The sequence below is a fragment of the Plasmodium vinckei genome (genome assembly GCF_900681995.1).
Source record: "Plasmodium vinckei vinckei genome assembly, chromosome: PVVCY_10".
Lineage (NCBI taxonomy): Eukaryota > Apicomplexa > Aconoidasida > Haemosporida > Plasmodiidae > Plasmodium > Plasmodium vinckei.
The window spans coordinates 173352-200865 of record NC_051302.1 but is presented as its reverse complement, the minus strand read 5'-3'; the positions used below and the strand labels follow the sequence as shown (position 1 = coordinate 200865).

At 22.1% G+C, this 27514-nt stretch overlaps 7 protein-coding genes across 7 annotated transcripts; 4 read left to right on the top strand and 3 right to left on the bottom strand.

Annotated features, from left to right (window-relative positions):
* Positions 1 to 1101: 1101 nt before the first annotated feature.
* On the top strand, positions 1102 to 3585 carry PVVCY_1000440 (DNA replication licensing factor MCM7, putative; the record flags this gene model as incomplete). The annotated part of the gene is made up of 1 exon (XM_008625502.1): positions 1102 to 3585. The coding sequence occupies one exon, from the start codon at positions 1102 to 1104 to the stop codon at positions 3583 to 3585; it is 2484 nt and encodes an 827-aa protein (XP_008623724.1).
* A 693-nt stretch (positions 3586 to 4278) lies between these two features.
* On the bottom strand, positions 4279 to 6615 carry PVVCY_1000430 (origin recognition complex subunit 2, putative; the record flags this gene model as incomplete). The annotated part of the gene is made up of 1 exon (XM_008625501.1): positions 4279 to 6615. One exon carries the CDS (start codon positions 6613 to 6615, stop codon positions 4279 to 4281), a length of 2337 nt encoding a protein of 778 aa, XP_008623723.1.
* A 1265-nt stretch (positions 6616 to 7880) lies between these two features.
* PVVCY_1000420 (conserved Plasmodium protein, unknown function) lies at positions 7881 to 11936 on the bottom strand (the record flags this gene model as incomplete). Its single annotated transcript, XM_008625500.1, has 1 exon — positions 7881 to 11936. The coding sequence occupies one exon, from the start codon at positions 11934 to 11936 to the stop codon at positions 7881 to 7883; it is 4056 nt and encodes a 1351-aa protein (XP_008623722.1).
* Positions 11937 to 12794: 858 nt separating this feature from the next.
* On the bottom strand, positions 12795 to 15320 carry PVVCY_1000410 (conserved Plasmodium protein, unknown function; the record flags this gene model as incomplete). The annotated part of the gene is made up of 1 exon (XM_008625499.1): positions 12795 to 15320. The coding sequence occupies one exon, from the start codon at positions 15318 to 15320 to the stop codon at positions 12795 to 12797; it is 2526 nt and encodes an 841-aa protein (XP_008623721.1).
* Positions 15321 to 17017: 1697 nt separating this feature from the next.
* PVVCY_1000400 (mRNA cap guanine-N7 methyltransferase, putative) lies at positions 17018 to 20154 on the top strand (the record flags this gene model as incomplete). The annotated part of the gene is made up of 2 exons (XM_037634403.1): positions 17018 to 19439; positions 19601 to 20154. 2 exons carry the CDS (start codon positions 17018 to 17020, stop codon positions 20152 to 20154), a joined length of 2976 nt encoding a protein of 991 aa, XP_037490502.1.
* A 1204-nt stretch (positions 20155 to 21358) lies between these two features.
* Positions 21359 to 22306, top strand: PVVCY_1000390 (peptide chain release factor 2, putative; the record flags this gene model as incomplete). Its single annotated transcript, XM_008625497.1, has 1 exon — positions 21359 to 22306. The coding sequence occupies one exon, from the start codon at positions 21359 to 21361 to the stop codon at positions 22304 to 22306; it is 948 nt and encodes a 315-aa protein (XP_008623719.1).
* A 1355-nt stretch (positions 22307 to 23661) lies between these two features.
* PVVCY_1000380 (conserved Plasmodium protein, unknown function) lies at positions 23662 to 27030 on the top strand (the record flags this gene model as incomplete). Its single annotated transcript, XM_008625496.1, has 1 exon — positions 23662 to 27030. The coding sequence occupies one exon, from the start codon at positions 23662 to 23664 to the stop codon at positions 27028 to 27030; it is 3369 nt and encodes a 1122-aa protein (XP_008623718.1).
* Positions 27031 to 27514: the final 484 nt, after the last annotated feature.

Here is a 27514-nt window from a genome sequence, read left to right as displayed (position 1 = left end):
TGTAATTCGTAAGTATAAAAAAAGAGAAAAAATACTTGTATTATCAAAGATTTTCATTTTTTAATGTTTCTTTATTCTTGTAAACTATCTATACACATCGTGCTTATAATTTATAGGCATCATAAGTACACATTAAATTCACATTAAAAAATTTTTCCCTAGTTTTAAAAAAATATTTTGTATAAAAAAATATATATGACATGTGTAATAATATTACATATAATATAATATTGAATACCTTTTAATGCATATGTCTACTTAAAGGCTTATATTTATTTATATTTTTTCACCCCTAAAAGTGTAATTTATATAAGATAATAATCCCGTGTTTTAAAAGATATTTTATGTAATAAAGTATTATTTTTATTAATATTATTTTATTTTTATGGCCCGAATTGAAATGTGTCTATTGTAAATCTTCATTTTGAAGTATTAACATTTTTACCTAATATCTTATTTCATATTTTCTCTGTGTTTTTCAGCGATTTCTCAAAAAATATACGCAAATACATATATTTTTAATTGTATATTTTTTATTGAAACGTATTATAAAATATGCCACTATGAAAAATTAATTCCTTTTAAATATTTTTATTGGAATTGAAAGGTTATTAAAAACAAATTTATCAGAGCATTCATTTTTTTTATTCTTTCATTTTATTCCGCTCTTTATTTTGCTAATTTAGTTCGTACTTTATGTATTTCTTTTGTTTAGTTTAATTTCAACTTTTTCAGTTTCTTACGTAAGCCATTAATTTTTTTTTTTCACCCATGTAATTATACTATAATATTTTAAGGCGTAAATTTGTGAAAAAAAATGAATTAACTACTTATTGATTTTTTTCACACACCTTGTGTTTTGTGTATTAAATATTGTAGTTTTATTTTCACATTAAATGTTAGATTGTGTATGGATGTAATATTTATGTGTGTAATTTTTTTTTATTTTGCAAATATATATGTATAAGCTGAATATTAGAAAGTGGATATAACAATAGTTAATTAATTTTATTTATTTATCAAACTCCTTTCTCTTTTCCTCTTATTTGGATAGTCTCAATTTTATTATTTCATTTTATTTTATAAAAAAGAATCAAAGATATGGGGGAAAAGGGGTTGGATATTAGGACATTTGTAGATGATAACCACTCAAAATATCTGGATGCAGTTAAAAATTATAGTTCACATGTTGATGAACTAGTAAAATTTTTTGATAATTTTGAAGACCCAGCAGTTAATCACATAAATTGGGGTAAACTAAAATATAAAGGTTATTTACAAAAAATATACAACCATGATACTGAAGTATTACCTATATATTTAGACGACTTAAGAGAACATTTTTGCAAAGAAAATAAAGATGCTGATTATTCAGTTTATAATGGTATTATGACAAATACCCATAGATATGTTGAACTATTATATACAGCTGCCGATAAATGTTTATCCGATGAATCCTATAAACGATTTATTAAAGAATATGGTGAAGAAGATGAAAATGAAAAAACAAAACGTAGAAATTTAAGAAGAATAAATAATGAAGATGTTAGTGGATATTCAACAGATGAAAGTGAAAAAGAAGCATTTAATAATTTATTTAGAGATATGATTAAACCTATTGAAGAAATTAGGGAAGAACGAATGAGAGAATATAAATTACCTGCATATTTAAGAGTTAATTTTGAAATAATATTAATTCCAAGTTCTAGAGATTTAATTAGAAAAATGAGAATAGTAAATGCTGACTGTATTGGTTCATTAAGTACATTTGAATGTGAAGTTATACGAGCTACTCAATTAAAACCAAGAATTCAAGTTGCCACATATGAATGTGATAGATGTCATGTTTTTGCTTATAAAGCTGTTGATGGACCATTTTTTATGCCACTTTTTGATTGTCCAGGTTGTACTAATGTACATGGAATTAGAGGATCATTAAAATTTCAAGCAAAATTAAGTAAATTTGTAAAATATCAAGAAATAAAAGTTCAAGAATTAGCTAGCCAACTTCCTGAAGGTGATATACCTAGAAGCATGAATTGTATAATACACGGTGCATCTACTACATCTGTTCAACCAGGTATGCATGTCACACTAACAGGGGTTCTAATGCCTGTAACAAAAAGTGGGTTCCAAGCATTAAAAGGTGGACTAATTGCAGAAAAGGTTTTCCATATTTATTATGTTCAAAATAATAAAGAAAATTTTAATGAACATATAGATAATTATGATAAAATTATGGAAGAAGTTCAAAAATTAAAGAGCAGTCCTAATCTTTATGAAAGATTAGCATATAATATTGGACCTGAGATATATGGTCATGAAGATGTTAAAAAGGCATTATTATTACAATTAATAGGTGGATGTACAAAAAAAAAAAAAGATGGTGGTTTAATAAGAGGTGACATACATATATTATTAATGGGAGATCCCGGAGTAGCAAAAAGTCAACTTATGAAAAAAGTTTGTTTAATAGCTTCAAGATCTATTTATACTACCGGAAAAGGTAGTAGTTCGGTTGGTTTAACTGCTGCTGTATTAAAAGATCCGAATACCGGTGAAACGACCCTAGAAGGTGGTGCATTAGTATTAGCAGATAAAGGAATATGTTGTATTGACGAGTTTGATAAAATGGACGAATTCGATAGGTCAGCTATTTATGAAGTTATGGAACAACAAACAGTTTCAATAGCAAAAGCTGGTCATTGTAGTAATATGCCTGCACGATCATCTGTTTTAGCAGCTGCTAATCCAATTAATGGAAGATATGATTGTAAAAAATCGGTAATGCTTAATATGAATTTACCTGCTGCTTTGCTAACAAGATTCGATTTACAATTTTTGCTTCTTGATATATCAGATCGAGATAAGGATAAAAGATTAGCAGAGCATGTATTAAATATATTGAAGTGTGTAGATTCAACTGATGATAAGAAAAAAAAACGAAAAAAAAAAAAATCAGGTTTAAACAATAAAGATGATAATGACGATGATGGATATGAAGAAATTGACAAAACAGTCTTAAGAGCATTCATACAATTAGCAAAAAGAAAACAACCAACTATTTCCCCTGAACTAATACCAAAAATTACACAATGGTATGTTTCATCAAGACAATTAGAATCACAACAAGAAAGATATAATGATACCCGTATTAATTATACAACTCCTAGAGCTTTACTTGCTATTTTACGAATATCCCAAGCATTGGCAAGGGTAAGAGATAGTGATATTATTGAAACTCCTGATTTCGAAGAAGCTATTCGTTTAACAGAGCAATCAAAAGCAAGTGTATCATTACAAACAGAAAAACGAAGAAAGAAAGATTCTTCAACCGAAATTATGAATATTATAAAAACAATTAAAGAAAAGATTATGGAAAAGAAAAAGAGATGGAATGGTTGGATACCAATTGAAGAAATAGAAAGGGAGTCATTAACAAAGGGATTTACAAAGGCACATGTTTTTAGCACCATAGATAGATATGTAGAATTGACTGTTTTTACAATAAATGAAGAAAACACAGCTATTGCCTTCCCAAATGATGTATATGCCACTGGTGATGATGATGAAAATTATTTTTAATCTCAAATAAAGTCAAAATATGTAGGAAACTAAATACCAGAAGAACAAGTAACTGAGTAGTATGGCAACTTCATGGTGGCCTTATATGCATATACTCGCATTAATATGATGCTGTTTTTTTTTTCTTTATATTTTTACCAATTTATGATGAGTATAATTTGCTTTTCTAATCGCACATACTCATAATATACTTTGTTTCATAATAACGATTTTTTTTTCCATCATTTATTAATATTTTTATCGTTTATTACAAAACACGAAAACTTTTCGGATCCATTTTTTTTTAAATTGCTCTTTTAAGTATTATAATTTTGTAAATCACATACACACAATAGTTATGTGATTAATTTTTTCTTTTGTTTACGATTTTATTGTTGGAAAAATAAATTTTTCGTATTATGAAAAAGGGGATTTCGCTTTAAAAAAATTTTGTTATAAAATATAATTATGACACTAATGAGGTTTCTAGAGATTGTGATATGAAAGGAATTAAATAAATGGAGGCCAATGTATTAGCCCCGTTGCGAGACAGAAAAAATAAAAAATAAAATAAATAAAAAAAAAATAGCAAATGGGTCAAAAAGTAAGTACACATCAAATTGAATGAGCAATGTAGGAAAGTCAGGAAAATGAGACTTTCTGGTATGGGGAAAGAATTTGACTTTCAAACTCATCAGATAAAATGGTGTAAGACTATTGTAATGTATCTACAATTCGTTTCAGTTCATCATTATCTACATTAATTTTTAAGAATGTGTTTCCTTCTTTAAGTCTGGTTTCAGTTATAACATTATGTGAAACAAATTCAACAAGAAGTGAATTAATTCTGATGCTAGATGCACCTACAGTAAAGACTCGTTTATCTTGCAATAATAATTCTTTTTCGACTCCAAATATTCCTTTTTCTAAATTTTCTAATTGCATAGATGCAATGATTTTAAACAATCTTTTATGGTTAATACTTAATGCACTAAGGATAGTTTCAATATTTTTTTTTACATCTACTTGTTCACATTTTTTATTAAAAACCCATTCAGGTAAAAACTTATTCCACTGTCTTAAAATTTCATGTCTATAATCTATCCATGTGTGACATTTCATATAATGGAAATTAATGGAACTTACATTTTTAAAATTAATATTTAGCTCAAATGAGACATCATCAATAGTACATATAAAATAGATATTATTATATTGGCTTAAAAAAGAAAAGCAATCATAATATGGGTATAATTTAGCATTATCTAAATTGTGTATAACAAAATAAAGTGGAATATTTGATTCATTAACTTTCTCTGTTAATTCATATAACAATTCAAATGATTTTAATTTTTTTGTTGTTTTGTGTTTATAATGATATTCTAATATACGTATAATAATTTCTTCTAAATTTATTTCTTCTTCAAATCCTAATATAATACATTTATTTCCATCATTTAAACAAATATCAGAAAAAAGATTTAGCAAATGATATTTTGAGCCTATACCATATAAACATATATTTATATTATTTAATAAATAGACTTTCCATTTAATGAACTGTTTAATATTATAATGGTATAGTGATCTTTTTTCTTTAATATGAGTATGAGGTAAATTATTTATTAAATATTTTAATTTTTTTATTTGATCATAATTATCTAAATTTTCATCTGTTGGAATAAATGCAGATAAAGATTTTATTTTATCACTTGGTTTTATTGTTTCTTTTATATTTAAACTTGAATAATAATCATAGGATATTAATTTTTGAATAGAGCTATCTACAATGTCTTCAATGTTTTCGTTTTTTTTCGATCTTCCTTTTTTTGCACCTGTATTGGAAGTTTCATTTGTTTCATCATCTTCCTCATCATAATTATTAGAGTTTTCATTTTTTTGTTGTTTTTTACTTTTTTTATTTTTTAAATTTGTATTATTTGATTGATCATTTGTTGGATTCTCATCATCTTGTGAATTATCTCCTTCACTTTTCATTCCTTCAGAATAATCACTACTTCCTTCAATACCATATTTTGTTGGATCATTGTAAATATTTATATCAAGTTCTTTATCAGATTCATCTATATAGTTATCATAATCTTCACTGTCTTCTTCTTCTTCTTCTTCGCTTATTTCTGAGTCTGTTCCTTTTGTTTTTGTCTTTTCTTTCAAATTTTCAGTTTCTTCTTCTTTTAAATTTCGATTTTTGGTCATTTTTTTTTTTAACCTAGTTTCTTTGTTCATATTTTTTTTATTAACTCTTTCATTTCTTTTCTTTTCCATCATAATTTTTCTCTGATGTTCAAGTTGTAACTTCATTTTTTCTCTTTTTTTTTTTTGTTCCTGATCAAACATATTAGTGAGAAAATATGGAATGATATTTTTTTCATTAATTTTATCATAGTCAATATTAATAATATCGTTTATTTTCATTTCATCACAAATATTATGTTTTTTATTTTTCAAAAAATGTTCTAATTCCTTTTTTGTATGTTCTCTTAAAAATTCTATGCTATCATTGCATGCATTTGCTTCATATTTTTCCACATAATTTTTTTTAAAATCTTTTAATAGAAATTCATCATTGTCATAATTATCTTCATTATTTATAATATTCAAAGTATTATCAATATATATATCATTTTTTAGTTCCATATTTCTAATTAAATTACTACCAATAGTTGAAGAACCAAAACTAATGTTTGTGTCTGACGGATATGTAAGATCGATCTTTGGGTCGAAGGTTGAATAGGAATCTTCATGAAATGTAAATGGGGATGAATCAATTTTAAATGAACTTAATCCATTATTTAAGTTATCAGTAGGTAATGATATATTTTTATCATATTTTATTTTTACTTCTTCTTTACTTAAAAATTTATTTATATTACTTGGTATTCTTATAATAAGACTAGGCATATTTTTATTATTTCCTGCCAAGTCTGTTATTAAATATTCTTCTTTTTCATTTTCTTTATTTTTTCTTCCATCTTCATTGTCCAGCTTAACAATTTTTTTGGGGGAGTGAACTTGAATACTGTTCAGCATTGTTTCCTATCGGGATGTTTGGAATATGGGGTGATAAAAAATGTGAGCTATAACTTTGTCATTAAAATGAGACAATATACAAAAAAAAATATGAAAAATATGAAAAAATACGAAAAAATATAAAAATTTTACTAAATAAATGGTGTATATAATTAATATACAATTTTAATGCAATACCATTAATACATTGAATGTATAGCCTTTATTTAATATATTGCACATTCAAAGGAATGTCCAAATTTTCATACTGAAAATATGCCACTTTTTTTTATTTTTTCTCCCATGATATAATATGCCATATCAATTTTATGACAAACACACATGAATAAATAAATATATATATAACCTTCAGTTTTTAATATCATATAAATAAATATAATTATAAATGTTATATTTAACGAAAAAGTGTGAATAAATATTTTAAAGCATTTTTTTTATTCATTTAAGATATATATTTTATCACCCCATGAATATTTATGAATTATTCTAGATTTTTTAATTTATTTTCAAAATTACCTATATATTTTTTTCCTTTATTAAGCATACATTTATTTTTATATATGAAATGGTCTTATATCCCACTTTTTCTATTTTGTGTATGTATAAAAATATCGACAAAAAATAATAAGTGGAATTAAAAAAAAAATGGGATATAACAATCATTTCTTCTTTTTTATTTTATAAAATATTTTTAATAAATATAAAATTTTTATGTGTAATGCAAAATTATTTTATATTTGTGTAGCCCTTTCTTATCTCCTGGAAATTATGAAAAATTATTGCACTTTTTTTTAAGCATATTTTTGTTAATATTATGAATAAAAGGTATTAAAGTCTTTTTATCATTTTTTATCATTATTTTGTTCTTTTTTTACCTTTTTTGATAAAATTCAAACTTTCATTTTACTTTAGCATAATTATTTTTCTGTGTGTATATTTTTTCCACCCATTACACATTACTTATTCATACATTTTTTATGTTTATTCATTGTCACGTAGTAATTTTCCGTCTACTTTTAATGAGGAAAGATATTTAAGAGAAAATTTTTAATTACAAAGGTATAAAATAGTTACAAAGATATAGCAAAAAAATAATTAATAAAATAAAATACCACTTATGTATAGCAAATGCAAAGCAAATAATACAATGATGTTGATACTGTTAAAAAAATGGGTATATAATATAGATATACAAAATGACACGAAAATATATTATTTATAATTCGGTACAAATATATTATAGAATATATTTTTTTCTTCGATTTTTATTTTTTAATTAATATAGTATCATAATTGTAATTGTTTAAAAAGCTGTTCATAAGGTTAAATGAGGGCATATATGAATTTATATTTTCGTTAGGATTAAAAATAATTTGAACAGCTAAGTATTTTTCTTCACTTGTTTGAATAAGCATAGGTATTATATAATTAAAAAATATAGTATTTATATATATGTTTGTTATTTGATAATTGCTAAATTGATTAATAATAGGAGTATTATATAAAATCTCATAACTTTGGTGATTAATATCATTATCATAAGTTTTGATATTATTTTTTTTTAAATAATTGTAAAATGCATTATTTTTATAATTCTCTTTTTCCCCTTCTTGTATACATACATGATGGAAAAATTTAATAATTTTGACATATTCATTAATGTCTAATTTATTTTCTTCACTAGTATTGTAACTGTTGTTATCGTTTTGAGAAAGTTTTTTGAAATTTAAAATATAATTTGTTCTTAAAGAATTTGCTTTTTTCATATTATATATTATAGATAATATTATATTTCTATAAATATATGAATATTTATAATTATAATATAAGTTTTTAAATTTTTTTACAAAAAAATGTTGCATTTTCATATTCTCTATAAAATTTTTGTCTTGTACAATGAAATTTATATTATGTTTAAAAATAAATAACAAATAATTTATTAACAAAGAAAAGTTTGGTTTACTTAATATGTTATATTTATTCTCTATATTTTTTTCAATGGAATATGATATGTTTGAAAGGGTTTCATTTTGATTGTATTCACTGATATTGTTTGTAGGTAAGTCCACATTTATTTCTCTAGTAATATTTTCACATTTTTGACTATCATTTGGGTATACATTTTGTTTTTTTATTTCATTAATCTGATGATAATCATAATGGCAACTAGTTAATTCATCAGTTTGAAAATTTTCATATTCTTTCATATTTAAAACATCCAAAAAATTCGTTTTCAAGTGTAATATAACTTTATTAAAATTGTTCAACATATTTTTATAATAATTTTTTTCATGCACTTCTCCATGCATGTAATAATAGTTGAAGTTGTCGTGAAATAAATTTGAATGTGTAAAGATATAAATAAAAATAAATCTGATAAGTAAAAACTCGTAATTATCATCTTCATTTTTTTTTTTAAATAATAAATTATAGTTTTCATTTTTAATAGAAATGTTTTGTAATTTGTTCTTATCTATATAACTTGAACTTCCCTTATATGTTTTATTTGGTACATATATATGCCGTTGTTTTTCCAAGTAATTTTTTATAAAATCATAATTTTTATCATTTTTTTTTTTTAACTCATCTAATGATGATACTAATTTATTGTCTATATCTCCATCCTCATTAGTATTGGAATTATTTTCGTTAATCCCATATTTTTTCTTTATATAATTTAATAGTAAAAATGTAATTATAGATACATTTTCTTTTTTTTCTTCTTTTAAAATAAAATGTTGTATTAAAATCAAAATTGAATTGATATTTATTTTGTCTATATTTATAAGTACATATTTTTCGAATATACCAAGATCAATTATATCTCGTATGTTTAATTCTGATGAAGATAACAATATGTTACACATGAAAGAAAAAATATAAGTCTCCTTTTCAATATTATCATTGCAAGTAATGTTTTTTTTTATCATTTCTATAAAGTTCAACAAATATAAATTTATAGAATTTCTTGGCATATTTAATTGTGTGTAAGAAAATAAAATCTTGTCAATATCAAAAATATTAATATTGTATTTCCACACATTCTTATCAAACAAATTAAATAAATACTCGCTAAACTTGTTATCGTAACTATTATTTTTAAGCAATAATAATATGTCTAATATGTGCATAAAGTAGCTTTTATTTTTTACATTTATCATGGCGATGTCATTATCTTCTATTAATTTGGGATTCCCTATGTTATTATAAGTTTCATTTTCTGTTTTTAGGGTCTTGGACAAGCCATTTGAGTAATTACTTTCTTTCATTGTGTTGTTATTTTCTGTATTGTTCATAATTTTTAGAGGTATATTGTTACCCCGTTTCAAATCTATATCGTTATTATATAAATAAATTCGTTGTATTTTTTTGTAAACACATGAAAAAAAAATGTTGTCATCGATAGGTAGATATTCCATATCATTGGTTCCACTGTTTATAAAGAATTTGCTTGTATTTTTATACAAATTATTTTTGCTAAAATATTGTTCATTTTTTAAATTAGAATAATATATAAAATTTAAAAATATTACATATTCATAAGGTGTTAATAAATGAGAATAATTATTAAACAAATAAAATATATACAAATAAAATTCTTCGTTAATACGTAAATTGTTTCTAATAATATATAATGCCAAAGAAAAGGTACTAATAAATTTTATATTTAAATAAATATTTGTTTTTTCATTTTTATTTTCAAATTTATAATGGCAACTATTTGTTTCCTCTTGATTTATTACATGTCTAGATATTTCTCGACTATACAATTGCATTTTATATATGAGCTCGATATATTTTTCATATATTTCGTTAAGATATAAATTTGAATAATTATAATGTAGTAACATCAAAGAAAACAACTCAACATTTTGTATGAATTCAAAAGAATTTATTTCGGATTTTAGTAGTGTATTAATAAGATATATATTAAAAGAACTATTGTTATATATTATATTATTTTTTAGTTGATAAAAAAATAAATAGTTTATATCCTTCAATGTAAGTGGTGTTTTAGTAACTATATCTACATAATTTTTCTGATCATATTTATTTTCATTTTTTCGATTTTTTGGGTTATTGAAAAGTATAGAGAAAAAGAAAGGATCATATTGAGTTCTTTCAAAATTATTTATTTGCAATAATAAGCATATATTTTTAATTGACAATGGATAAGTATTTTTTTTTAAAATCATAAATAAATAATCGTAAAATAAATTAAAAAAATATGCATTCAAACTGTTTTGTCCCATTATTAATATGTTTAGAAGGTTGTTTAAGTCTTTCTCATTTTTTATTTGATTATTATTATTATTTTCATGAATATTATAAATTTCATTTTTTAAAAATACACATAAATATGTAATTATAAAGCTAATGTCAATATTTACACTTCCTTTATTATTTTTGCTAAGAATTTTTTTTTGTCCCATGCACATTTTATAATAGTCTATAGAATATGTTAATTTATATAAATCGAATATCGTTACATTAATTTTTTTTTTTTTCTCTCTTAATAATTTTATAAATTCATAAAGAAACATTTGTACATAATCTATGCTTTTTCTTTTGACACTATTTTGTTGTATTGATTTAGGATGTTTATCTAACTCTGTATTTATTTTATTGTTAAGCATGTTATGAGTACTATCATTTGGTTCTTTTTCAAATGTGTTGCCTTCATGAAAATTTGGATCTCGTATATCGGTATAAATTAGATCTCCTTGATTTATTTCACCTCCTTGAGTTATTACATGATCTGATATGTCTTCAACAATAGCACTGCTCAATGTATCCCCCGAATGTGTAAGATAGTTAGAATAGTTATTTGTTGTCACCCCATAATTTAGATTATTATTATTATCAATATTTCTTAAGAAATTATATTTTTTATATTTTACAGCCAAATAAATGATATTAATTATTTCAAAATCTAAGAGACAATCTATATTTTTATAAAATATAAAAAAATATTTATTCAAATATATTTGCTCATAATTTATTAATTTCTTTTTTACTAATGATAATACTTTTCTTGTTTTTTTAAGCCTCGATTTATCCAAAATATTTTCATATAGTTGGTTTTTTTTTTCGTCTATTTTATTTTCATCAACATTTTGGGGTAGGTGGTTTATTGTAATAGTGGAGGGTGTCTCTTTTATCTTCTTTAAATTTTCAACATTTTCAAAATTAAAGATAAAAAATTCGGAATATAATTTCTTCGATATTTTTATACCTCTGGTATGAATTATTACATTCTTAATATTGTTTATTTTTCTACTTGCATGTAAAAAAAAATAAGGATCATACAATTTATACATGCGAAATAAGGAAACTGAAAAATGGAAACATTGTTACGGAAAAATAACAAAGAATTGGAAAAAACATATATGCTCTATAATATTTTATTAAAATTATCATAATTTAATTATAGTATGACATTATTTTTTATTTTTTAAAAGAAATATTATCATTTTCAATTTTAAAGTTAAAATTTTTTTTTTAGCGTGAGAGGAATATATGCATATATAGAATATTTTTGTATATTTTTTGTAAAAATGAAATATTTTAAAAAATAAAAAAAACGTCTTTTAATGACAAAATTTTAATTGAGTTAATAAATATATGAAAAAAATATGATATAATTTTGTTCATGATTTTAATATAAAATCGGGAAAAAAATATCCAAACACACAAAACACCGTGTTGTTAAAATCACACGTTGTATAATAATTAAGTGAAAACAAAACAAAAAATCACAGAAAAATATATTAAAATAAAAAAAATTATAATAAGTCTAATGAGTCATATATAATGTAGAAAATTTAATTGTTTTTATTACATATTTATTATATAAAATAATTTCAAATAATGATCATAATAAAGATATAGTAATACAAACACTGAATATTGTTACTGAGTTATGAAACAAAAACACTTATATGGGGCATATCGTATATGCCTACGCATGTATGTATATATATACTATTCGGAAGACTAATAAAACATATTTCTTGTCACAAATTATTAAGGATATAGCATCATATTTGTGGCAAATTATGGATGTGTGTGCATGATGAAAAAGTGAATCTTGATAAAAGAAAATTATATACATCCAAAATATATATTATACTCCAATTTTTTTTTTCTTTCGGTTTTTGGCTATATAGGGTGTAGCACTATACATACATTCCCACCTTAGATAATTTGTGTTTCCATTTTTTTTGATAATATTGAATCGAAGTAGATATATTTTTATTGATATAATTAACTGGTTTAAATACCATTATTTCTTCTGTTTGTGAGGAATCAGAACAACTACTCATGGTTAAATATGAATCATCATTAAAATATGAGTAGGAATCTCTTTTTTTCATAACACTTTCATTTTCTGATTTGGTAGTAGTTAATAATGTATTTTTTCGGTCTTTAGATATATTATCAAAGTTGGCATTATTTGTAGAATTTAATAAAAGTGTTTCTTTTTGTTTTTTGCAATCATCTATTGCGTTTTTTATATTATTTATTATTTCTCTGTATGTTATAAATATATCTTTTTGAGTTCTATCAACATTTTTATCATTTAAAACGAATTGTATATATAATAATGTAGTATTAATGCAATTCTCTAAAATTTTGAGGATATCGCCTTTTACATTATAATTTGTGGTATTCTTTTCGGTATGCTCATCTTGTTTATCTACCATATAACATTCACCATTTTCATCTTTTGTTAAATTGGGTTGGTCGTAAGTTTCTTTTTTTATTAGAACCGTATTTGTGTTATATTGATTTTTTATTTGTTCTGCAAAAAATTCATTTTTTTTTAGCATTTTTTTTTTCATATGATGTAAAATAAATTCAGCATTTTCTATAAAATTGTCTAAATCATTATTTAATATGTTCTCCAATTTTTTTAATATAAATATGTCAAATAAATTTTCATCCGTATAAATTGGGTCAGTTTCGTCTACATTTTCCTCTTTTTCCTCCTTTTCACCATTATCAATATGATCAGCATTAGGATCATTATAGTTACAAATTTCATTCGATTCATTCTTGTTATGTAACATATCTGATTCACCTAATGGCTTGTGAACCTCTGTCAAAATATCATCATTATGTTTTAGTTCATCTAATGATTGTGTAGTAGCAATACTCATTTTTTTTTCTACGCAAGTAGGTACATTGATACTATGATCGCTTAAATCCTTGTCTTCATCCCCATCGAATATATTGTTCATGCAAGAAATAGGATAATCCTCTTTTGTTTCTTCTTTTTGTGTGATATTTGTAGGGGAAGTTGTATGTTTTATAGGTATTTTATTATTTCGAGCATGGTACATTTTATGGTACTTTTCCAAGAAAGATTTGGTTTTATTTGTTGATATATTATTTTTACTTTTAATTATAAAATTATTTATTTTACTGCCCAAAGGTTTTAATTTCAATTTGGGTTTTGGTTTGATTGTTATTTTTTTTTTTAACAAGCTAAACTTTTCTATACTTTGGTCTTCATCTAAAATTAATCTACTTAAGGAGGTTTCTGAAAATGTCTTTTTAATTGCACCATCACTATGATAATTACAAATTGAGTTATCATCAGAATTTGTTTTTTTTGAGTTTAAATAATTTGGTGGTATTTTTAGACGGGGATTTTGATTATTAAAGTTTTGCAGAGATTTATGTTTTTTAATATTTTGATTTGTAGAAGACGTGTCATCATTATCTTTGTAAAGATTTATGTCTTGTTCAACTTGTTTTATATGGCTATCAGAAGGGTTATCATCATTTATTTTTATTGCACTATTTTCACATTGTTCATCAGCATTGTCTATCCCTGTGCTTTGATCATCTATTTCTTTATCACCTTTCTGATTTTCATCCTGGTTGGTTATGGTATCATTTATGGTTTTCTTTTCTTTTGCTGGTATTCTAAAGGTTGCTGGACAACTGTGTGTAACACTAAAATGTTTTAGTAAGTCTTTATTTTGATTATTTTGTATAGTGTTTGATTTATTTGTAGAAACAGATTTTAATAAAATTTTTTCAATTTTTTTACATATATAAAGAAGTTGTTCATCATAATTTATTTGATTATTTATAAAATAAGAATTTTTCGTAATTTCATAAGAGACATTATTGTTATGTATATTCCATTTAATTTGATTTGCCAAAATTAATATAAAATATCCAAAAATATATTTATTATTATTTTTATCATAACATAACATATAACTTTTTTTTTTATAAAATTGTTCACTGAAGTCTATTAAATTTAATTCCAAAAAGCCAAAGGATAATATTTTATATTTATCATCTTTAAAATATTTTATATATATTTTTATTATATTTTTTTCATCTTTTATGAACGGTTCAGTAATTAAAAAACATAAATATAAGTTGTTTATTTCAGGATCTGTTACCTTTATATTTTTACTTGTACATTTGCTATCTTTATATTTTAAGTATATGACTATATTCTTATCTTTTAATTTTCCAAATATTCTTTTATTTAATTTTAATTTTTTGAAATATAACACATTTGCATAAGAATGTCCATTTTCATGTATACTCACTTCATCTTTGGTAGTTCCATTACAATTGTCATTCTTTATATCCCCTAAATTGCAGTCGTCATTTTGTATATCCCTTAAATTGCAATCGTCATTTTTATTGTTATCAATATTCTCTATGTCACACATTGTTTTGTGATTGTTTTATATTATGTTTAATTTTATATTTGTAGAATTTGTAATTACAACTAATTCGTATTGTTTCATCCTCATCATTTGTTTTTGAGAATGTTATACAATTTTATTGCCTTAAATATTATTGAATGGGTATATTATTTTAATACATTTTTCACTAATTTATTGTTAACCTTTTTTTATTATTATCACTTTGTATGCATATATATTTCTATATGTGCATAGGAGTGTATAAATATGTATTTCAACAAATTTGATACAAATAAAGAAAATTTTAATTAAAAATGTTATATATAGCCAAATTAAAAAAATGAAATATTTTTATTTTGTTTCCCCTTATATATGGAAATAATATTTACTACTATAAACATATTTTGCATATGTATTTTTATACAATATTTACAGTGGTTGTATTTTTACATAATATTTATTGTGGTTGTGTTTTTACATAATATTTACAGTGGTTGTATTTTTACATAATATTTATTGTGGTTGTGTTTTTAACAGAGTTGTTTCTTTTTTCAGACGTTTTATATATATTTACAATTTTTTAGATTGTTACTAAATGAAAAACTGTCATTTTATTGTTTTAAATTAATTTAAATATACACACATATATGCATAAATGTGTATGCATATATGTACGTTAATTTAAATGGATGGTGTAATAAAAAAAAAATAAAAAAATAAAATTATGCATAAGTGAAAAACAAAAAAATAATAAGCATTGTAGTATTGAAATAATAACAAATGACAAACAGAACTTTTTTTATAATACCCTAAATAAATGATATATCAAATTATGCTTATAGTTTTAAAAATATTATAAATTATATAAAATAATAACCTAACTATATATGGAGGAAATTGCATATATATATGTATGCAGGTTTGTGTAAATGTATTCCTAATTAAAATGTGTATATATGACTCTCTACATTGATATAAAAATGTATAGGAAAATAAATAATGACTATTTATTTGTATTTTAAAAATTTTTTTGTTAATATTCCGTTTTTTCATTAAATGCAAAGAAATAATGTTTAGTATATTTTAAATGTAGAATAGAAATTTTATTATATATGTTTTCATATTCTCTATATAAGTATGTATTATATATACTTACGACATGTAAAATTTATCGCGCATTATTTTTCTGTGCATTAATAATTTTTTTTTATCAATATTTATATACAAATGTCTCAAAATTAAAAGATTTTTCTCTTTTTCTCGATTTTTTTTTTAATGGATTTTTTAATTCTTATGATTTTTAATAAAAATTAACAATAACTTTTAGAATTAGCGAAAATAAAACTATTTAAAAGAAAAAAAATTCTCTATATTTTTCATGAAATATAATTGCATATATGAAGAAAATGTATAAACAATATATGAATGAACAACAAAGCAATTCAATAAATATATATGCATAATTATTATCACAATAAATTCCAAAAAATTGTAAAAAAAAGAAAGGAACATATAATGTAGGTTACATAAAGATAATTTTTTTTCGAACCAGTGATTTAAAAAAGGAAAATAAAAATATATATAACTTTATGTATGCATATTTTAGCGTATTTATTAAAAGTTGTATATGTTAATACCTTTAGTACTATTTCTTATGTAATATATATTATTAATTGAGTGTATAAAGGGCCGATAAGCCTTTTTTTTTGGAGGGGGACATAATGAAAAGTGCTAACATTAAAGAATCGCAAGGGCTGGATAATTTAAATGAAAATGGACATAACGATAGTAATTACATAAATGAAGATGGTTTTGTAGGAAATGGGAATTATAATGAATATGGAATAGAAGGAATAAAAAAAAATGAAAACATAATACACACTGGTAATAATGAAAAAGGATATGTAAATATCGAAGGGGATGAAAAATTATGTATAAATAAAAATAATTTATTTCATGAGATAAATTTATTAATAAAAAAAAGACTAAAAATTAATGATATTATTAAATTAAATTTATTTTATAAAGACAATTGTACAAAAATAAAACCATATACAATATTTGATAATTATAAAAATGTAAATATGGAAAGTAAAATAAATATAGAAATTGTAAATTTTATAAAAAACTGTTTTAAAAATAATACTCGATTTATTGGCATTTATAGTAGTGTTGTAGAATTTCGTGGAAATTTTAATGACGAACTAATAAATTTGCCTATAATTAATCAGATTATTTTACAAAAAATAAATAACAATAGTTATAAATGTAATTTTAATATAGACAACTCTGTTCTTAATTATATATATGTAGACCTTTTGAAAATAAATAAAAGTAAATCTAAATTTAAAATACTGAAAAAGATATATGAAATAGAGGAATGGTATTATTATCCCGATGAGAAAAATGAAAATAGTAAAAAATCGACGAAAAAAAAAAAAGAAAGTGAAGAAGAGAAAAGTGAAAACGAAGATACAACATCAAGTGATGATTATGAAAGTGATTCTCTTATAAATTTATATAATGAAGAGAAAAAAAAAATTGAACAAGATGAACAAAAATTACTAAATATGAATGACCCAAATGATAGTAAAAAAAAAAAAAAAAAAAAAAAAATTGATAAAGACAAGTTATATATTCAAAAATTAAAAAAATTAGTAGAAGAAGATACTGATGAAGAATCCATTGCATCATCAGCAAATGAAAGTTCGAGTAACTTAGACGATTTATTATATAGTAATAAAAATCATATTTTATATAAAAGAAAAATATTATATACTAAAGATGATAATGATGATAGTAAAACAGTTATCAAAATATATAAAGAAACAAATAATGAAATGATATGTGTTTATTATCCAAATAGTTCATATAATCAATGTATAACTTTAAGTACTTTGAAGCAGGTACAATGTAATAGTATAGATGATAATGAAGTTTCTGATAAAAATATATATGATATTTATGTACGCGATTCGAAAAAAAATTTAACACAAAATACAAAAGATAATATTTTAGATTGTTTAAATGCTTTAAACGAGGAAAATGTTAAAGTAAAAAAAAGATATATCAAAGATATTTCTATATATAATTTTTGTAGTGATGATAAGTATAAAGGTTGTAATCTATATTTACACATATCAAAAAATAAAAAATGTAAAAATGTAAAAATTGATTATAATATTGATTATACACATTTTGATAATAATTACGATATAATTAAAATGTACGAAATAAAGGAAAGTACTAATACCTCAAATAACGAGAATGAAGAAAATGATGTAAAAGATGAAAATAAAAAAATGCCTATTGGCACATTATTTGATATTGACAAGGACTGGAAAGTCAATATTGATATGCATATGGATATAGAGAAAGCAATAAATGAGTTTAAAAAAAAAATAAAAAACAAAACGGATGATGAAATATTTAATGAAGATAATTACAACGAAGGGGACCATCATGAAACAAACAAGTTAGACTATTTAATTTACAATTTTTACAAAAATTTTGAATGTTTAATTAATTTAATAAATAAATTAAAAAATAGTTCAATAAAATATGATTATTTTTATCCTAAAATGATAGGAGATGTAAATGAAGAAATTCGAAAACATTATGATAAAAAAAAAGTAATTTTATTAAAAAAATCAAATATTAAATATATTCGAATATTTAATAATGAAGTAAAAAGAATAATGATATTGTTTTTTGTTTCTTATAATTCAAAAATATTAGATCTTGCATGTGGGCATGGACAAGATATGCTTAAATATAATTCAGTGAAAAATAAAATATATATTGGATTAGATATTTCAAAAAAAGAAATTGAACTAGCTAAAGAACGATTAAATCAAAATGGTATTAAAGGTTTATGTAATAATGATAGTTTTATTTTTTTACAAGGAGATATATTAAATAATAAATTTTATAGAAAATGGAAAAGTAAAAACATTACTTTTGATATTATATCAATTAATTTAGCAATGCATTATATAATATATAATGAAAAAGTGTCTAAAAAGTTTTTTAAAATTTTAGACAATTTTTTAGAAAATGAAGGATTATTGTTGGCAACAACAATTTCGACTATCACTTTAACCGATTTTTTGATGAACCGATCCGTTTTGGCTGTTTCCAATGGTAAGATAAAGATTAAAAACAAATTAATGATAATGAATAATATTAGCATGGTTATGTTTTATCATTCTTTACGATTTTTTATGAAGATCTATATCATCCCTGCATTTGGTGATGTGGATATAATTGTTACATTATTTTTTTTTTTTCAACAACATTTGTAGACACGATTTCCATAAAGCTAGAGAATGATCTATTCACTATAAAATTTGATCAAGAAAATTTGTTGAAAATTTTCAAAAGCAAAAACTGTTTAGACGATTTTATAGAATATGTTAATAATGCAGAGTCAGATAATAAAACAAAATATGAATATTTTTATAATATAATAAAAAATTCATTAGAAAATACAGTAGGAATAAAATATTACTTTTATTTATATGATACAATAGATGCTAATGAATTTGTTATACCTCAAAATTATTTAAAGAAAAAACTTCAAGAAATAAATATGGTTGAACTTTTTAATAATACAGCTATTATGTTTCTTCATTATATAACTAATAATTTAGAAACTTATGAAAAATATAAAAATATCAAATTTTTTAATTTAATTAATAAAACTATTGATCACAATATTTTCGAAAATATTAAATTAAGAATTAACAAAATTCATGGTTATGATAAAGACTCACAAATATATTATGATATATGTTCTTTATATCATGTTTATGTTTACAAAAAAAATTTCGATGCATCCATATTGGGAATTATGTAGCTTGGATTTTTAAAGTTTGTTGCAAATTTTGTATCAAACAAAAATAAATTCAAAGTCAGTTTGTACTTCATTGTACGTATACCACTAAATCATCATCCATGATGGAAAACAAGTTGATGCATTAAGGAAATAAGACGTTAGAAAAATAATCATATAAATAATAAAATGAAAAAATGATTAATGAGCCATCACCTGTCAAGATTAAAATTTTTTTTTCACTTTGTGATACTTATTTTTTGTGTATTTTAAAGCATACAATATATATTATATATGTGACACACGCATGTTGCGACTTTTTGTTTTTTTATAAAGTTGGATTTTTTTTAATAAGTTTTTATTTTTAATTTAATTCCATTATATATTATAAACACCTTTTCCATTCACCCATTTTATCCTATCCACATTTATATTTGTAATTGTTTTTTATTTACTTTCCGAATTCTTTTAAAAAGAGAGAAAACAACTTTAAATTTAAAGCAATCCACAATATTGTAAAAAAATTACAGGGAAAAAAGTTAAGGATAATTATATACATGTATATAATTACCCCATCATGGAAAAAAAATAAAAATAATAAAAAAACACATTTTTATGCTATTTTAATTTTATTTTTTAAATATGTTATTTGTTTTATGTGATAATAGTGATATATATCATGTTTAAGTTATATTGGTTTTTAGATCATAGTATATATCTTATTCATGTACTGTTATCTTTATTATATATGTAAGTATATATATGATATATATTATAAACAGTTTATATTTTTTAAGAACAAGTTTAGATATTATATATGTCAAGGTGATCTTAAAATAAATTGCTGAATGAAGATTAAAGAAAGATACCTATTTTCAAGATATTATACAAAGGTATATTATTATTAAAAAAGGAAAAAATTGGCTAACCATAGTGAAGAATAATTAATGTAGAATTATGAATATAACATATAAAATAAAACAAAATGGAATTTTAGAGCAAGGGCAATAGTTAGTATATATAAATAATAATATCATATATTGAGAAGAAAAAAGGGAAAATATATGTGTAATATATAGAAAATATATATATTTTTTTTTCTTACAACTTAAATATGTCTCCTGCCTGCAAGTGGTATCAAAATGAGGTATGCCACTGTAAAAATAAAAGAATGATGTAAATTATGAGATCAGCTAGCTTTTTATTGATTTTTATATTTTTCTTAAGTATGCCAATTTCCTGCAAAAATATAAAAATTTTAAAAAATGCGTTTTTTTTATGTAAAGGTGTAAAAAATGTAAAAAAGAGCTATTTAAGTTCATATATAAGGAAAGACGCTGAAAATTATTCGAAATATTTTAAAAACTCATGTTCCTTAATTTTATCTTCGGGTACAGGTGGGACAGAGGCATGTGATTTTTGTAATATGTTATATAATATGTATATGAAATATTTAGGTAAACTCAAAAATCGAAAAAATATAAAATATGAAGTTATAGATATAAGTAAAAATGAAATAGGTATAAAAAAAGTAGAAATAAAAGTTGACGGAGAATATAGCTTTTATAATTTAATATCAGAAAAAGGAATACATAGATTAGTACGAAATTCACCATTTAATGCACAAAATAAAAAAATGACATCTTTTGTAAAAGTTGATGTAATACCGAGCTTAAGCTATAATGATACAAATGTAGTAAATTTTTTAAATATTAATGAAAATGATAATGTTTCACTAAAAAAAAATAATAATACACGTAATATGAATGAAATGTTGATTAATAAAAGTGACTTGGTTATACAAACTATGAGATCAGGTGGTAAAGGAGGACAAAATGTTAATAAAGTTGAAACAGCAGTTAGAATTATACATAAACCTACTAATATATCTGTAAAGGTATCTAGTGAAAGATCTCAAATTTTAAATAAAAGAATAGCATTAAAAATGATTTATGAAAAACTTTTATATTTACAAATAGAAGCTTTGAAAAATGTAAAATATGAATTGTCTAATAAAAGTTTAACTCATTTTGGTGAACAAATCAGAAATTATATTCTTTATGGAAATAAAATGATTAAGGACACACGAACAAATGTTTTCTCTACTGAAATTGATAAAATTTTATCTCAAGGCGAAATTGATATATTTGTTGAAGCTTATCAAAAATGTTTATAAAACCAAACAAATAAACACAAGTTTTATCATTTTAACTATTTGAGTATCGCCAAAAAATGAAAGAAAATAAGTTTTCATTGTGAAAACGATAAGTTAGTATAAATATATAAGTCTACTAGTTTATATACCAATTTTTACACACATAAATATATTGTGTATATATGTGTGGTTATCTCGTAAGCTGTATATTTTACGGTTTACTGGATGAACCAATTTGTTACTGATTGAATAGTGATTTCACTTTTTTATTTTTTTTAATAAATATAATATTTCAATAAAACTTCTTTTCTTTTTAATTAAAAAAATGACATAATGTTTTATGTTCTTAAACATGTTTACATATATGTATATCGAGCCATATTATGTTTAGAAGGTTGGCATGTAAAGGTCTAACTTTAATGAGCATAGGGGGTAGTATATAAACAGTGTGAAATCCTTCTAGGAAATAAAAATGGAAAACAACCATAATTAATTTTGTTATTTTTTTTACAATTTCGACAAATGTTATTACTATTTTTAAGAAAATTATCATTCTATTAAAATGCCATTTAAAGTACACATATATATAATTTTTTATTCTATATTTTTACAAATATTTCATGAATTATTATAGCAAAAAATTCACTGCTTTAAGGTGTAATTTTTTCATAAAAAAATGTATATATATAATCCTTTTCTTATACAATTTTTTATATTTTATCCCTCTTATAGACTAACATAATGTTTTTAGTTAATATTTAATGCATAGATAGTGCTTATTAAATTATCCTATTTTCCTCCTCTTAGTTTACAAATATATATATAATATTTTATAAAATATATTTATTAATTATACAATAACAACAGTAACAATTATTTTGTCATATAATGTGTACACCCCTTGTGTAGGAAAATTGGTAATGCTCATTTTATTGCATTTATAAAATTTTTCTAAATAAAAAAAATAGTGTACAAGTTAAAAAGAGATAAAATGAATAATATTTCTCTAAAATTTATAAGTGTTTCATTTTTATAAATTTTTTTTTATAATATTTAATTGTTTTGTTTGTTGAGGATACTTCATAGTAGTATAAATGAAAAATCAGAATGTACATAAAATAGATATATAATTTTTTTTTCTGTTTTTTTTTTACACTTTTTAAGTACACATTAATCTATACTTTAATTAATTTATTTACTATTTTACCTTATTATTTTATTAATTAATTTGTTTATTATTATTTTCTATCATTTTTTATCATTTCTCGATTTATATTTTGTTTATGTTATTATAACTGGATATTATACACATATTTACACATTTTTTTAACACAAACTAATTTATTTGTTTTTTGTAATAAAATGAAAATATAAATATGGAAAGTTTTTTAAATAAATGTTTACATATTGATAGATTAAGTTGTAATGTGGATGATGAGGAAACAATTTTTCAAATATGTAATTCGGTGGGGTGTTTAAAAAAGGGGAATAAAGATGAAGGGGGTTGTGTAAAATGGGGTGAATCAGGTGTAATAGAAAAAAGCTTTTTGTGTGATTTTGATAAATATGTAAAAAGTAGTTGTATGAAACTAATAGAAGATGATTATGAAAGTCAGAAAAAAAATGAATATATAAATTTGAATGAATATTGTGAAAATTCTTTTAATAAATTATTTAATATAGAATATGTAGACCTACCTTTAATATTTTATAAAACAATATATGCTAATTTTTTTAGTTCATTTAATATGTTGGAAAATAAACAAACAGAAAAATTAATAGAAGATTATATATATATGATGAACATATTTTATAAAATAACAAAAAAACAAAAGTATATTTTATTACACAAAGCTAATAGTGCTCCTAACGAAAAAAAGCATATTAATGGTAATTATAAAAATGGTGATGCATTATTGTATAGTGATCATATTATAGCAATAGCTGATGGTGTGTCGTCTATAAAAAATAGCGGAATTAATGTTAGTAATTTTTCTAATGAACTTTTAAAAAAATGTCTAAATTTATATTTTTATCAAAACATATACAATGGACTATTTGAAGAGCAAAATAAAGAGATATTTAAAAAATATAATATGACATATAATCCTGATCAAATATTAAAACCTATTATATGTCGAAGTGCTTGTTCTTCTAATTATTTTGGGGCATCAACACTTTTGTTTTCATCTTTAAACAAAGATAAGTTACATATTTGTAGTATTGGAGATTGTCAAATGTTAATTGTTAGGCTAAAAAGGGATTTTGTAAATAATACGGTTTTTGAAAAAATAAAAATAAGACATACTGAAGCGAAGGATTTGGAAAATGATGAAAATGAAAGTGATACAAAGGAAAACATATTAATGAGCAATACAAGTTTTGATAAATGTGAAATAAATACAGTTGATGAAAATGGTTTACATTCTGATAATACATTCGAACATGACTCTCAAAAAAACAGCTTTCCAATAAACAAAAAGTTATCTCAAATATCTTCCAAATATGAATGTGAAAATAGCAGTGAAAAAATATGTACAAATTCTTTAGAGAATATAAAATCGAGTTTAATGGATATATATTCGAACAACAAAAGATTGATACAAAAGGATCTGTTTAATGGGGTACATGATAAAAAAAGTTTTGAAAAAAAAAAAGAAAACGAAGATATTATTTTATATATTGAAGAAGAAATTGATGAATGTGTTCTCCAATATTTTGATGAAATTTTATCTGATAATAATTATAAAATAGGTGATTTATCATTTACAATAAAAGACAAAGAATTAGATGTTTATTCAAATATAAGATCAAACACATTAATTTCTCAATATGTTTCAACTAAAACAGAAAGTGAAATATCTGATGATGACGATGATAAAACAATTTTGGCTAAAAATACATTGGATGATACTGGGTATAAAAATTTAATGAGAATTTTTACTTTAGATCGAACTGATATATTAAATAATAATCAGGAGGATGAAGAAGTGGAAAAATTGCAATATGAAGATATGGCAAAAAAAGAACAAATAAAACAAACAGAAGATAATATACAAAGAAATGGAATAAATGATAATAATGTGATGTCTAAAAATACGAAAAATTTTAACTTTAATAATTACCGATTTAGATATAATAAAGAAGATATCTGCGAATTTGATATAATTTACAAATCTAAAATACAGCAACACTATTTTAATTGTCCGTATCAGATTACTTATATGCCATCAAATATAAAAAAGGGTTTAAATAGTAAAAAAGATAGTATGGCATTAAAAGTAGATTTAAAAATGAATAAATATAGTGATATTATTGCAAAATGTTTAAGATATTCTGATTATTCTATTGTTGATATAAAAACCAATGACATAATTATAAGTGGAAGTGATGGATTATTTGATAATTTATATGATGATGATATAATAAAAGTTCTTTATAATAATTTTTATATAATAAATTTTAATAAATTTATAAAATTAAAACATTTCACACAATTTTATGAAGAATATAAAAAAACAATCAATAATATTAATAAACTAATATTAAATAATATAAAAAATAGTAATAAGACAATTAAAATGTCATCAGAAGAAATATACAATTCTATTTATAAATATGGAATATCTGATGAGCATAGTGGTAGTAGCAAAATAGAATTTAAAGAGGAAAAATACAGTAAAGAAATGGATGGAAAATATAATTGTAACTTAAATAATAGTCATATATCAGACAATGATAAGAGATCTGATATAATACAATCTAATCAAAATAAAGGAAACGAATATGATATTATAAATAGCAATTTTAATGATAAAGAATATGAACATTCTTTAAAATATTGTAAAAGTGAATCGAGTAATACTATTAATAACAACAATAATATGAAGAATATAATAAAATATGGTAAGGATAAATTTGCGATTCCTTCCAAAATTAAGAATATGTTTTTTAATAAAGGAAAGAATGATAATATACAACACACATATAATAATGTTCATAAAAAAAAAATGAATAGTAATGGCTCAGAGATTTTGAAAAATCAAAAAACAGAAGAAATAAATACCGGAAATCATTTAACATCATTTAATAATGGAAAGGAAGGAAATGATGATAAACAGTTCATTGAACAGAATACTTTAATTGAACCACCAAATGAATATGTTAATAAAAATTATGATCGAACTAGCTATACTATGAATGATTTCATACATTTAAACAAAACAAACAAAAAGAGACTTGTTGCAGAGAAAAAAATACCCAATGATGCATGTTTATATGATTCTTCTGATTTAATATTATTTGACAAAAATAATAATATATACTTAAATATTAAAAAGGCTTGTGATGAAATTATGGAACTCTCAAATATTTTAGCTAACCAACAACTAAATAACAGGTTGCTAAAAAAAAGAATAAAAATAGACAAAGAAAAGAAAAAAAATATGAACAATCAGAAAATTAAAAAATCTTCTGAACAAACAACCTTGTGTGAGCAAACTGAAAAAAACACAAAAGAAAGTAATGAAAGTACTAATACATTTTCAAATTGTTATGAAAACCAAACGGAAATATTTGATAAAGTCAATTATGATGATATTCAATCTAATAAATCCAAAGACAAAATTATATTAACACCTATATCGGAATATATATATGACAAATACAAAAAATATTTTAACATGGGAAAGCCCGATGATACTACTGTCATAATTTCTATTATAAAAAAAAATAAGTATATCTGAAACAAGCCATATATATATAATATGTCCCATTTGGCTATATTGTGTGCGTGTTTGACTTATGTATAGTTTTTCATTTATTTTTATTTTTTTATGTATGCGTTATAAAACATATAAATTAGCAACTATAAGTTATGATATTTGCTAATACAAATTCAAAAACATAACTAGCTATTTTTAAATGTTAAAAATAGAGTAATTTTATTATTTCTCTTTTTTAAATTTTCAAAAATTTAATATTCATTCGAAAATGACGAATGAAAAATGTTAAAGAAAATACAAAAAAAAACTCAACAAAAAAAAAACATATGGATGTGTACGTAGGTATCAAAACATATAGAGCATGTCTTTAACTAATAAAAATATACTTTATTAATTATAAACAATTCAAATAAAATAGTGGGACATTAACAAAGGGGATAATAAAAAAGACATAATATGGAGGATCCATATACTAAATATAAATTACACTTATTTAAAAATAAAA